General features: G+C 40.1%; 1 protein-coding gene across 3 annotated transcripts in view; it reads right to left on the reverse strand.

Annotated features, from left to right (window-relative positions):
• DIP2A (disco-interacting protein 2 homolog A) overlaps positions 1-12198 on the reverse strand; it is a 77694-nt gene extending 65496 nt beyond the window's left edge. For 2 of the 3 annotated variants that reach the window (XM_014549969.1, XM_005878904.2), the window contains exons 1-3: positions 12180-12197; positions 5533-5604; positions 129-248 (exon numbers count right to left, since the gene is read on the reverse strand). In XM_014549969.1, coding sequence (XP_014405455.1) covers positions 129-195 — 67 coding nt within the window. In that variant the 5' untranslated portion in view covers positions 196-248; positions 5533-5604; positions 12180-12197. Of the gene's footprint in view, positions 1-128; positions 249-5532; positions 5605-12179 lie in introns of all 3 variants that reach the window. The other variant, XM_014549968.1, reaches the window with a different exon arrangement.
• Between the last annotated feature and the right edge of the window lie 1672 nt (positions 12199-13870).

A 13870-nucleotide genomic window follows, 5' to 3' on the forward strand; every position in this document is an offset into this window, starting at 1 on the left:
AGAGGAACAACTGTAATAATCTGAACAATAAAGATTTATTTTTTAAAAAAGAGAAAAAAGAAAAGAAAGAAAGAAATAACCCAAAGATTTAGAGTAGAGAGTAGAGGTCTGCTGCCTCTGGTCCCTACCTGACCGGAAACGCTCATCCCGTGAGTTGGTGGGCCGTGGCTTCTGCTGCTTAGGTGCTGCAGCCATGGTTTGTGAGGGCCCAGGGATCCTAGGCTCTGCTTGAAGGGATGCATCCACTCCTGAAACACAATTTTATAGTTATGTCTTGTGTCAACTACTTGCTTTTCCAATTGTGGAAAAGCCCATTTTAAACAGCACACACTATACCAAAAACAATTATTTGAGCACATGCATCCTGTGCTGGCCCTCGCATCCCAAAGACCAAGTCAGGTAATCAAGGGGAAGCCATGAATGCCCACTTCCAGCTCTTTCCTCACAGCAGCCAGCCCAGGCTTGTGTCGTCATCCCCCATTCGCAAGAAAGATGACCATCACACAGCCCAATCCTGAGCCCCGTAAGCACCACACATGCAGCTGCTTAGGCAGACTCTCTAGAGAAGGTCCTTTGAAAGGGTATTTCTGCACCATAAACATTTCCTGAATCTGAAATGACCTGAGTCAGTTTTCCTGATACTGTCCACGGTATCAGTACACTCAGTGAGAAACAGCCCACTAAACAATCATGAGAGTGTCACCAGTCATCCTTAGACACAGGCAGAAAATAAGTGGATTGGTGGAGAAAGAGAAGAGAGAGGCACAGATGACAATGATAACAGCAGACCACAGTGCTCAGACTCAGGCCCAACTGCCTCAGCCCATGACACCTGCTCAAAGTCTCCACACCCAACTTGCTGATGGCTCTCTACACTCATAGCCAGGCCCACAGCTCTCATGTCCACCGTCCCTGACTACACTGGTCCTCAGGAAACCATGTGATGAGTAAAAGAATGGGGTACAAGTATGCAGGGTCATTAAACAAAACCCCTGGTGTTGTCTGAGTCCTCATTTGCTGACATTTGAGAACAGCACAAAGAAAAGACTTCAATTGTGCATCATCAAAATAATCGGCTTAATTTAGCCTTTGGTTCAAAATGTCTCATAAAAATAGCCAGCAGGATTTCAGTCCTACTGGCGCCTCCAGTCCTTATTGCTCCTGGAAAAGAGGCAGCCTATCCCTGCCTTGTACCCTGGTAGTCAGTGACTGCCCAACGGACACACTGTAGCAGGAGTGATGTTTTATGACTTCCGAGGCCAGTCATGAAAAGTGACACAGCCGCTACCTGTGTCAACGTGTCCTCTCAGTGACAACACAGAAGAGGACACGAGAGAACAGAGGGGGACAGAAGGGGATAGAGGCAGCACAGAAGCCCTGTGCTTAGTCCCTTGACTCTCCCAGCACTGATACCACAGCTGTGACTGGGGAGCCCCCCAGTATACAGGCTCTGGCTCTGTGGATAGCATGCAGCTGCCCTCCAGCCCAGCCAAACTGAAGATGTGAGCAGAAAGAGGCTGTCACTGTTGGTTTCAAGTCCTACATTTTGGGGTGTCAGTTATTAGTGCTAGAGAATGGGAACCCCTCTGGAAATCAATGTTCAGCTCTTCAGAATTTGACCAGCCATGTACACACACATACATATACATGTGCATCCATAGCAATACTAACCAGTATTGCTACTGGCTTTGTTTCTTGTGGTTGAATAAAATTACTTTACGTTCATATTGGAGTTGAGAATGCACAGAACTTTATGTGCTGTGGATTATAAACAGGTGTGTTGGAAACTGATGTACATGCAAATGGACATCCCTAGACTTACATTCCAAATTATGGGCACTCTGATTCTTTCAGATAGATTCATTTATTCAACAAAGATACAAAACCCATTGAGAAATTAATGGATAACAGAGTAGGTATATTTTTTATTTTAACAGATATCAAGAGGTAACTTTCCAATAAGATTACAGCAATTTGCACTCTCACAAGCAATGTATGAAAGTATCATTTCCCCACATCCTTGTTAGCAATGGATGCTATAAAAAGTTTTAGAATTTTGCCAAGCTGATAGAAAAATTGTTCACTTTAATTTTCATTTCCCTATCTACTGCTGAAGTTGAACATAATGCTTATTGCCCATTCATATTTCCTCTGATCTGAATTTCTATTCATTTCACCCAGCTAATAAGCCCCTCAAAAGAACTGTAGGAAGCCCTGGTCTACTGGGGACACTGCCCTGCACTGAGCTGGTGGTAGGGAGCTCAGTCATTTTGAAATATTTTCATTTCTAGGGAACCAATTATACCAGTTTTTCTTTTCCTTCCCAACATCTAGGTCTCCTATATTGTAACCTCCACTCAAAGGTTATTGAAATGTTCTCCTGAATTTTATAGTATCTCATAATTACAAACATATTTAGAGTGGTAGTCCTTCTGAAGTCTATGTTCACTAACAATGGAGAAGAAGAGTATCCCAGCTCTGTTGCCTCCCCACTTTGAATGCTCCTGAGTCATTGCTAGACACCTTTCTGTTTCACTGATTTTCTTGTACCCCCTGCATCAACACCCTTCTTTTGTAAGAACCAAGTGTACACAGTCAGGTTTAGCATCTTGAGGGCCAGTTCTTTCTCTCTGTATTCTTTTTCAAAATTGTATTGGCTACTCTCGGAACTTTCCTCTTTCAAATGGGTTATTATTTCCAATCAAGTTTGTTTGTTTTTTTAATCTTTATTGTTCAAATTATTACAGATGTTCCTCTTTTTTCCCCCCATAGCTCCCCTTCACCCGGTTCCCACCCCACCTCATGCCCTCACCGCCCCGACCCCCACTGTCCTCATCCATAGGTGTATGATTTTTGTCTCCAATCAAGCTTTAAGGGGCCTGGGGGGCAGGGTGGGGCAGGGTGGAATCAACTCCTGGTATTCAGACTGGCCTACATTATGTTCACACATTAATTTGGAAACTGCCTGTTGTATAATATTACATTTTTCCATTTAGGACATTGGTGTTTCTTCTATTTTAGTGTTTTGGTTATTTCTTTCAAATAAATTTTATGGCCCCAATATAGGTTCTGTGGCTTCCTTGATAAATGTATTAATAAGCAAGTAAAGTTCATTGCTATTATAAATGTGTGTGGTTTTTATTAACAGAAATCTTGCAGAGAAAAGCTATAGATTCTTGCATATCTGCCTTATATCAAATCCAAATCTCTTACTAATTTTAATAGTTAATAAGCAGTCACCTGAGTTTTCAAGGTATAAAATAACACCATCTATAACTGAAGATGTTTATCCTGTTTTGTTTCCCATTGCACCGCACTGGCAGTGGCCACTAAACAAAGTGGCCTAAGAATGGGCACAGCGAGCATTCCTGTCTCACCCTGCATGGGATGGAAATGCTGCAGTATGTGATCACCCAGTGTGAAGGCAGCTGTCGATGTTTGCAAATGGGCTGTCAAATGTTTCCATCATTTCCTTAAATTCCAATTTTACTGAGAGGTTGTTTTGGTTTTATTTCGGAGGAATGAGTGTCAAAATATAAAGAGACTCCTCACTATTCTTTTTGTTGCTGACTGTAAAATATATCACACTGATATAGCTGTCATAAAGCATGTTTTCAATTTAAGAATTATTATAAGGAAACAATCAATATAACAACCGTATTGGTTAAGGGTGGAGGTGGAGGGACTATGGGGGGATAAGGACACATATGTAATACCTTAATCAATAAAGAAAGAAAAAAAAATTTAGTCAAGAAGCCTGAAATAAAGATTTAAAACAAAAGAAAAAAAGAAATAAACACTCAAGTGCCTCAGGATACCCTGCAGTCTCACTCCGCAATGAAGCAGCATGTTGACTTCAATGAAAACTACTTCCTTGTCTTTCTTTACCAACTACTTAAAGGTTCCAAAATAGTGCAGTTTGGCATGTTTTTAACTTCTACTGCCTATTTTCCTTTGCAGTTGTTTCTTTTAACCCCACTCCCCAATATGTGTATGGGCTTCCTCCTTGCTGATATATGTAGGTCTTCAGCTTTCCCCTATATGAATTCTGTTGGTTAGTATTGGAGTTATTGGCAGTTGAAGGATACAACATACACTCTTGTGCACAGGCAAACACAAGTGCAAACATTCAAAGTTTCTCGAGGCCACTTGTGTACCTGAAGGAGAATTGCTGATTACCTATGACTTCTTCAACTTTACCAGGTAACACCAGCTGTCCATACTCCCACCATCTGAAACCTTTCCAACAATCGGACGTAGGTTAGGCTTTAATCGGCATTTCTGATTATTCCTGAGGTTGAGCCTCTTTCGTTTACTCGCTGACCATTAGGGTTCCCTTACGAAATGCTTACTCAAGTCTTCAGCCCATTTTTCTACTGGGCTCTTTCTATTTTAATTATGTTGGATAACTTTCTGGTTACTTTTAAATTAATTAAAATTAAATTAAAAATTCAATCTCCCACTACTAGCCATATTTCACACTTCTCAGAGTTCTATGTGGCTAGTACAGTGGACACTATAGCCTCAGAACACTTCCATTATCCCAGAAAGTTCTTTCGGACAATGCTGCTTTTAGTTATTTGTGTCACACTTCTCTTCTTACATTCAGTGGCTTGTCTATAATCTCTTCATGGTAACTTTTGATAAAATAAAATTCTTAATTTTAACAGAGTCCAATTTACTAATATTTTACTTTATGCTTGCAGCTTTTTGGTAGTTTTAGTGGCTTAAGAAATCCTTCCAATCTCGAGATGGTGACAATTTCCTCTATGATCTCCTAGAAGTGCTATAGTATTTGCCTTTCACGTTTAGACCTATCATAAACTGGAACTGATTTTTGTGTCCAATGTTGTGTGTCTCACACATGCTAAGAAACTGAGCCAGCATCATGACCTGCAATGATGTCTTTACCATAAACCTGGTCCGCCACATGCACATCTGTGCCTGGGCTCCATGTTCTGCTCTGTTCATCCAGCTGTCCACTTTTGTACCAAGTCATGCTCTCTTACTGATGAATGAATGCTTTACATTCATTCTTCACACCCTGGTAGGGCAAATATTCCCACCTCATTCTTCTCTTTTAAGCATATTTTGAATCCCTTGGCCCTTTAAATCTGTATATAAATTTTAGAATTAGCTTGTTAAGCTACATATACACACACAAAAATCTGATGAAATGATGAATGTGCTGACTCTACAGGTCAATCTCAGGTGGGAAGAACTGACTTCTTTACAATATTTGTTTCAAACCTAAGTAAGAAACTGTTCCTTACTATAATCATAAAAATAATCGTGTTATGTATTCATGAAAATAAAATAAATCTTACTTTGGAATGAGATCTATACCAAACCAGAGCTGTAAGTTATAATCTATGCCTTTGGATTTTATTATTTAATATTAGACACATTATTCGCCCAGTTCTACTTAATAGGAAACACAGGAAAAATAGGAAACATACCAATGTTAAGTTCTAAAATCAACTTTTATGAGACAATATAATTGATACAAACACTTGAGTGTATTGAGCTTACCTTGAATAAGTGGTATGTAACGTGCAAGCAGCTTTGCCCTTTTCTTTTCATATCCTTTCTGAGTGATGTCACCTAAAACAATGATGAAAAAGAATTATATTTCTTCTAAAGTTCCAAAATATTGTAATTAAAGATTAATTCATAATGGAAAAACTGGAAACACTAATGTCCTTCAACTGGTGATTGGATAAACAAACCATGACATACCCACACAATGAAATACTATTTAGCAATAAAAAGGAACAAACTATTCATACATAGAATAATTTAGATAGATCTTATATGCATATTGCTAAGTGAAAGAAGCCAGGCTCAAAATACCACTTACATAACATTCTGGAAAAGATAAAACTATAAGACAGAGAACAGACAGTGGGATTGCCAGGGGATGGGAGTGAAGGAAAGGCTGACTACAAAGAGGGATTAGAGAATTTTGGGGGATAATGAAGCTGTTCTGTTTTCTACTTACAAAGAAAAAGTTTACTGTAAAACAGTAGCCAATAAGCAGTCTCATACATCTCATATTTACCATCTCTTAATTGCATCATTTCTCTTGTGTCTGATTTAATCTCATGCTGTTTCGTATAGAACAGGCTGTACAGGCTTGTAACCTAGGAGCAATAAGCGGTACCACACAGCCTAGGTGTGGTAGGGTATACCATCTAGCCATGTGTAAGCACACTCTGTGATGATCTCACAAGGACAAAATCACATGACACATTTATCAGAATGGGTCCCCGTTGTTAAGCAGTGCATGACTGTAATAAGCTATTAGAAAAGGGACCTGAATCCAAGTTTTCTGGCCAACAGCAGAGCCAAGTTCCCTAATACACCACAGAACTGCGGTAATCCTGACCCAACATCCATAGCTCCCAGGCACCTGGGGGACTCTGGAAAAACACCAGGGCCCACCCTCACAACTAGCTTCTCTGCTAGTCTGAGGGATAACAGCTGTTTTTATTAGTCCCCCAGGTCGGCGATTTTCAACTGGTATGCGCAAGAATTGTTTTTAAATGCAATACCTGACTAATCAGGGCACTGACCTCTTTTCCCTTAGATTGTCAAATTTTAAAAAATAACAATAGCTAACACAACAATAGCCATCCAGTATGAACGAATCAAAATTACTCCTTTTTCCCTAGCCTGTGTGGCTCAGTTAGTTGGGTGTCATCCTGCGCAGCAAAAGGTTGCCAGGTAGATTCCCAAGTCAGGGCATATGCTCAGGTTGATGGCTCGATCCCTGGTAGGGAGCATTCGGAAGGCAACCGATTGGTGTTTTGCTTTCACATCTCTATGTTTCTCTCTCCCTCTCCCTTCCTCTCTTCAAAAAAAAAATTTTATTACTTTATATCTTTCTTTTGTCAGATTGGCAAAAAACGTATTTTTTGGTGTGCTGCAGGATTTTAGTAAGTAATGTATGTGTGCCATGAGATGAAAAAGGTTGAAAATCACTGCTCTAAGTAGGGATACAATGTGTGGCCTCAGGTTGACTTCCACTGTCACAAACCAAGCTCACTCGGAATTACAAATGCAAAATCCCAAATACAAAATCCCAAATCCTCCATATCCATGGGTTCCACATCCGCAGATTCAACCAACAGCTAATCAAAAATATTCAAAAAATTATGTGGTTGCTACTGTGCACTATGTAGTTAGGTCTATGATGGTTGCATCTATATTGACTATGTATACTTTTTTACCTTGTCATTATTCCCTAAATAATACAGTATAAAAAGTATTTACACAGCATTTACATGTTATTAGGTATTATAAGTAATCTAGAGATGACTGCAAGTATATGGGAGAATGTGTGTAGGTTATATACAAACACTGCACCATTTTATAAAAGGGACTTGAGCATCTGCGGACTTTGGTATATCAAGGGAACCAGTACCCTACAAATACCAACAGAGAACTGTAAATATCACCAAAAGCCCCAAACCCATCAACATAATTTCCAAAACCTACTCTTGAAAGCTCAAGAACTCCTCAAGGTCACAGAAACAAGGGCAGGCAGTGAACACTACTAGTATATGTAATAGCAAATAATGGGAGAAAACCTTTGAAGAAGAATAAGAAGGGGAAGAGGAAGAAGAATGAGGAGAGAGGAGGAGGGAGGAAGAGAGAGGAGGAGGGAGGAGGAGAGATGAGGGAGGAGGAGAGAAGAGGAAGGAGGAGGGGGGAAGGGAATGGAAGGGAAGGGGAGGGAAGGGGAGGGGAGGGGAGAGAAGAAAGAAGTAAAGATGCTGGCATACCTAATTGCTACAGAATACTGTCGGCCCGTCCGGCATATGCCCGGGTTGAGGGCTCAATCCCCAGTAGGGGGCATGTAGGAGACAGCCGATCAATGATTCTCATCATTGATGTTTCTATATCTCACTCTCACTCTCCCTGCCTCTCTGAAATCAATAAAGAATAGATTTTTTTTTAAATACTGTTATTGCCCTGGCCAGTGTGACTCAGTGGTAGAGTGTGGGCCGGCGCATCAAAGGGTCTCTGGTTCATTCCCCGCCCAGTAGGTATTGGTTTGTGTAGGAGGCAACCAATCAATGTGTCTCTCTCACACTGATGTCTCTCTCTCTCTCTCCCTCTCTCCCTCTCCCTCTCTCCCTCTCCCTCTCTCTCCCTTCCACTCTCTATAAAAATCAATGGAAAAATGTGTGAAGAGTAACAATAACAAAAAATACCATTATTTGAGGGGCAGGGATGTGGGTATCACATGGATTAATGATATCACACTGAGAAAAACAGGAAGTTGAAAAACAATGCATATACAAAAATGATCTAAGTGGTAAAAATAAACAAAACTATATTTACACACATGTAGGTGTGTATATCTATGTGTATGCAAAAAATATTCTGGAGGGATGCCCAACAAATCACTAATACTGGTTACCCCAAAGAGTGGTTTATTTATCTGGCTTTGGGTAGGTGTGAGACAGATTTCACTTTTTATTTCAAACACTTTTAAACTCTTTAAAATTTTTAGCACAATAAGCATATAATCCTTTGTAATTAATAAAAATGGAAGATGGTTGGGTAATGTACTATGGTTATATACATGGTATTGCAAAAAAAACTAAATGAATTCTATGTACTATTTTTGCAACTGTGAGACTAAAATTATTCTAAATTAAAAGTTGAGCCCTAACCGGTTTGGCTCAGTGAATAGAGCGTCGGCCTGCGGACTCAAGGGTCCCAGGTTTGATTCCGGTCAAGGACATGTACCTTGGTTGCGGGCACATCCCCAGTCAGGAGTAGGAGGCAGCTCAATGTTTCTCTCATCGATGTTTCTAACTCTATCCTTCTCCATTCCTCTCTGTAAAAAATCAATACAATATATTAAAAAAAAAAAAGCTGACGTTCACTGTCTTTACCTCATAATAATAATAAAAAAGTTTAAAAGTTGAATATATAGGAGAGACTATATAAAATTGGCTTTATTCCTTTTTTAAATGTTTGATAAAATTTGTCAGTGATATCATCTGGGCTTACAGATTTTCCAGAAGGTTGGTGTTTTTTTCTTGTGTTTTACTTTTTTTTTTTAAATATATTTTATTGATTTTTACAGAGAGGAAGGGAGAGGGATAGAGAGTCAGAAACATCAATGAGAGAGAAACATCGACCAGCTGCCTCCTGCACACCCCCCACTGGGGATGCGCCCACAACCAAGGTACATGCCCCTGACCGGAATCGAACCTGGGACCCTTCAGTCCACAGGCTTACGCTCTATCCACCAAGCCAAACCGGTCAGGGCATGTGTTTTACTTTTTTAAATTAAAACTTTATTTTTTTAAGAGAGGTTTAAGGTTCACAGCAAAATTGAGGGCAAGGTACAGAGAGTTCCCATATATATCCCTTACCCCCAAATATGCATAGTCTCCCCCATTATCAACATTCCCCACTAGAATGGTACATTTGTTACAATTGATAAACTACATTGACACATCATGATTATCCACAGTCCATACGGTTCACTCTTGGTGTTATACATTCTATAAGTTTGGACAGATATATAGTAACACGTATTTATCATTATAATATCACAATTCGTGCTAAGGTACAAGCAGTTTTACCAATCTTTGCTTTTGCACCATCAATATAAACACAGGGAAAACAGAAATGAGATCTTAGAATTATTTTGAAAATAGTTTTCTCTCACAGGCCCCAGAAAGGATCTCAGGGACCCCCAGAGGTTTGTGAACCACAGTTTGTGAACCACTGGCAGATTATGTCTGGAAAGAAACACAAGAAATAAATACTGGAGGCTACTGCCTCTGCATAGAGGCCAGGGGTAAGAGGGAGACTCACTGTACCCTATCTTTCCTTAGAAATGTTTCGTTTCTCTGCAATGTGTATCTGCAATACTTTTTTAATACAACATTTTGCAAAGCCTTATGATCAATGGAGAAGCAGAGCTAAACCAGACCTTTGACAGCCAAACCATTACCTAACACCCAGCAGGTTTGCAATCATTACTGGATAAATGAATATATTATATAAATAACAAATACAAAAAAAAGAGGCAAGAACTCCAAAAGAGGGAGCAAGTTCGGTGGGAAATTTCAAGAAAGTAACTACATGAGAGATGATGATCAGGAAAGGCTCAAAATAAGAAGGCACTTGGGCTGGGCTTTGACATAGATGAATAGAGTTTAGACTCAAGAACTTTAATTTACCACAAAATATTTAGGAAGCACAGCAAAAGTTTATTGATGTGAAGGCAATGTCAGTCTGTCATTTGGAAAACTAAGAATTATATCACAAATTTTAGAAATTAAAGACATTTCAATAGGAGTAAAAGCTTCGTGAAAGAAATCCTTTCCTCTACACCCACACACAGAGCTTTCCCCCTTTTCCGTTGACACTATACAGTCTGGGGCTCCAGTATTATCAGAATGCAGGAAAACAAAAAACTAAAGTTAAAGCTAGGGAACAGATCTATTAACCAGAATAAAGAAACAGGAGTGGGACAAATGTAGCCTATTGTGTAGGGATTTCCTCTCTAAACCACAGCAGGCCACTAAACCAAAAAACAAATCTTGCACCATTGTCCACATTTTAAAAACAGTTTAGAAGCAATAGCCCCAAGACACTGCACAGTACCAAAATTAGTTGTGGTATATCTAAGGTAATTTGATAGTAAAGCCCATTATTTGGGAATTCTTTTTTTTTTCCCTAAAAAGTCAGGTTATACTTCTAATAACCTCATTTTCATCCAAGGATATCCTAATATGCTTCAAAGAGCCACATACGTGAATTCTTCTGAGTGTGTTCATGGCGGGAGGGGTAGGGTCTGAGGAAGAATGGGGTTCTGTGCAGCTTCACCCTTCATCCTCATCTTAATTTGAGGTAGACTCCTAAGTTAAGAAGGAAAGTTAGGGAGCAAGACCACAGATTTGCTTTTTTTTCTTCAGAATCCGTAACAAAAGTCAGCAAACCTGCCCTATGGGTAGAAATCAGTGCATTCTAAGACCAGAACCTTCCCCAAGACAACGGTGGATGACAAGAATCCAGTGAGGATGTTGAAGAACAAGGCCACATATGAGTTATAATAAAGGCAGGAACATACTTTCAACTAGTCACTGTTGATGTACAGGTTGAGGGGAAGTAGTGCAGGATTTTCCAGATTGTTCAGGTACCAATCAATCATCAGCTTCCATGTAGGCAGCATTTTGTCTGTTAAATTTCCTATTCTCTCCAATCTGCCAAGCAGTGTCAACTGTAACTTTTTTTAAAAGTATATTATTGCCCTAACCAGTTTGGCTCAGTGGATAGAGCGTCGGCCTGGGGACTGAAGGGTCCCAGGTTCGATTCCGGTCAAGGGCATGTACCTTGGTTGCAGGCACATCCCCAATAGGGAGTGTGCAGGAGGCAGCTGATTGATGTTTTTCTCTCATCGATGTTTCTAACTCTCTATCCTTCTCCCTTCCTCTCTGTAAAAAATCAATAAAATATATTTAAAAAAAGAATGCTGGTAAATATTCTAGAATGCCTAGGATAGCCCCCACCACACACACACAAAAAGTATATTATTATTGATTTCAGAGAGGAAGAGAGAGGGAGAGAGAGATAGAAACATCAATGATGAGAATCATTAATCAGCTGCCTCCTGCACACCCGACACTGGGGATTGAGTCTACAACCCAGGCATATGCCTTGACCAGGAATGGAACCATGACCTCCTGGTTCATAGGTCAACACTCAACCACTGAGCCATGCAGGCCTGGCTCGACTCTAACTTTTAAGCAATATCTCATTCAAACAAATGTGAGTACTGTGAAGTTATCTTATTTGACATTACTTTATTCTGAATTAGAAGTTTATCTCCCCCCCAAAAAAATTGGGGGAAGGAGGTGGCACAGGACAAAGTGAATCACACTTTTTACTTTTATGTGATCAAAATATTAAAATAATGACAATGAAACTAACTTTCGTTGCTTTAGGACTGTGCTTCATTACTAACACCTTCCTTGAATTATATAAATAAAACCTTACCAGTTTCAAAGAACTTCCACATAAACTATCTGACTAAATCTTTGTAAGAACTATAGGACATCAATATGGCAGGTGTTCACCTCCTTTTACAGATGATCAAATCCAAATTAAGAGATGTTATAATTCAGTAGCGATTCAGGGACACTTACCAGACACTGTGTGAAAATGCCAAAAATCTCCCTAAGTCACAGTCCCTATCGCAAAGCATCTTTAAGTACAATAGAGAGGCCCCATGTCAACAACAATCACAACACAAACTAAAGAAGCCAGCATCAAAGGTGTGGAAGCACCTGGGAGCAAGGCCAAGCATGACTGTATCCAAGTAATCACTGACCTATTTGGGCCAAAAGAAAGGTGTCAGGCCAGTGAAGAGCTGGGACAGAGCCAGGGCTCCTCTCGCCTTGGCTGCAGCTTCACTGGGCTGTCCCTTCCCTTTACCACCTCGTTCACCCCCTTTCTCAGCTTAAACTACATTTCCAGGTTCCTTTCCACTTATATATACGTATGTATAAATCATCCACGTATGTCTAAAATGACAAAAGTATAAATAGATTCATTAGACAAGAGGCATTTCTTTCACTGAAGTACTTTGTGTGTGTTCTGTCACACAAATTATGAAGTGCTTTGAGGAAAGGATCTAATCTTACCTAACCGTCAACTCCTAGAAAGTACTCAAATATACAAACACACACACACACACACAAATTTAGAGAATAACGAATACATGGGCACAAAAATTAGGAGCAATCTGCAAAAACATATTTCAAATGCATAAAATCTCAACTGCACTGCCATGATTTTCCCTGATGAAAAGCTGTAACAAGCTCTAGCCTGTTTTGCTCAGTGGATAGAGCATCGCCCTCCGGACTGAAGGATCCCGGGTTCGATTCCAGTCAGGGGCACATACCTTGCTTGCTTGCAGGCTCCTCCCCGGCCCAGGCCCTGGTGCAGGAGGCAACCGGTTGGTGTGTTTCTCTCACAATGATGTTTCTCTCTGACTTTCCCTCTCTCTTCCACTCTTGCTAAAAAATCAATAGAAAAATATCCTCAGATGAGGATTAACCAAAAAAAGAAAAGCTATAACAAATTCAAGACAAATCGTTCCTGTCAGAACCATTTCTAATTGTAGTTTTTCAGACTTCCCAAAAGCATCTCATCACCAAGAATTCTCAAATCTACCCATTTTACTGCACTTCCAATAAAATAAAATAAAATGTGTCCCATATCACAGAACTTTTAAAAATTTGCATGTTGAATTCAAAACAATTGCCAGTAGGTAGGTGTTGTATTATCTATGAAACAAAGATAACAATAGCACCTACCTCCCTAAGGTTGGCAGGATTGAATGAGTTAGTACAAGCCAGTGCGTATTTATTAGATGGTAGTAAGAATTCACTACCCCAACCACCACGAAACATATCACCCCGAAACCTAAAGTAAGAATATTAAGGCTATGAACTTTCACGGATTCTAAAAGCTGAAGATGCACTTAAGTTTCAGAAACAAAGTCAGACATGAGGTGCTCTTCTTCAAGCAACGACATCAAACAGGACATCAGGACACAGGTTTGGGGAGCAATAACCTAGATGGCCAATGCCACCCGCCGCCACTGAAACGGAATCACTCCAGTCTTTTTAACAAGCAAAAAACCACTTATGGAACTTTTTTTAATTTCTGAAAATCCTATTAACGGGCCAACAACCTCGTTATAAGTGCCTCCGTAGAGGGAAATGCCGTTCTAACCCGCTTTCCAGGGGAGGAAACTGGGGGACGCACGCGGAAACGGGCTCCTGGTCGGCGGCAGCTGCCTGGGCACAGCCCCGCTCGCGCGTAAAGGCCG

The sequence above is a fragment of the Myotis brandtii genome, unplaced genomic scaffold, assembly GCF_000412655.1.
Source record: "Myotis brandtii unplaced genomic scaffold, ASM41265v1 scaffold577, whole genome shotgun sequence".
In the NCBI taxonomy this organism is placed as follows: domain Eukaryota; kingdom Metazoa; phylum Chordata; class Mammalia; order Chiroptera; family Vespertilionidae; genus Myotis; species Myotis brandtii.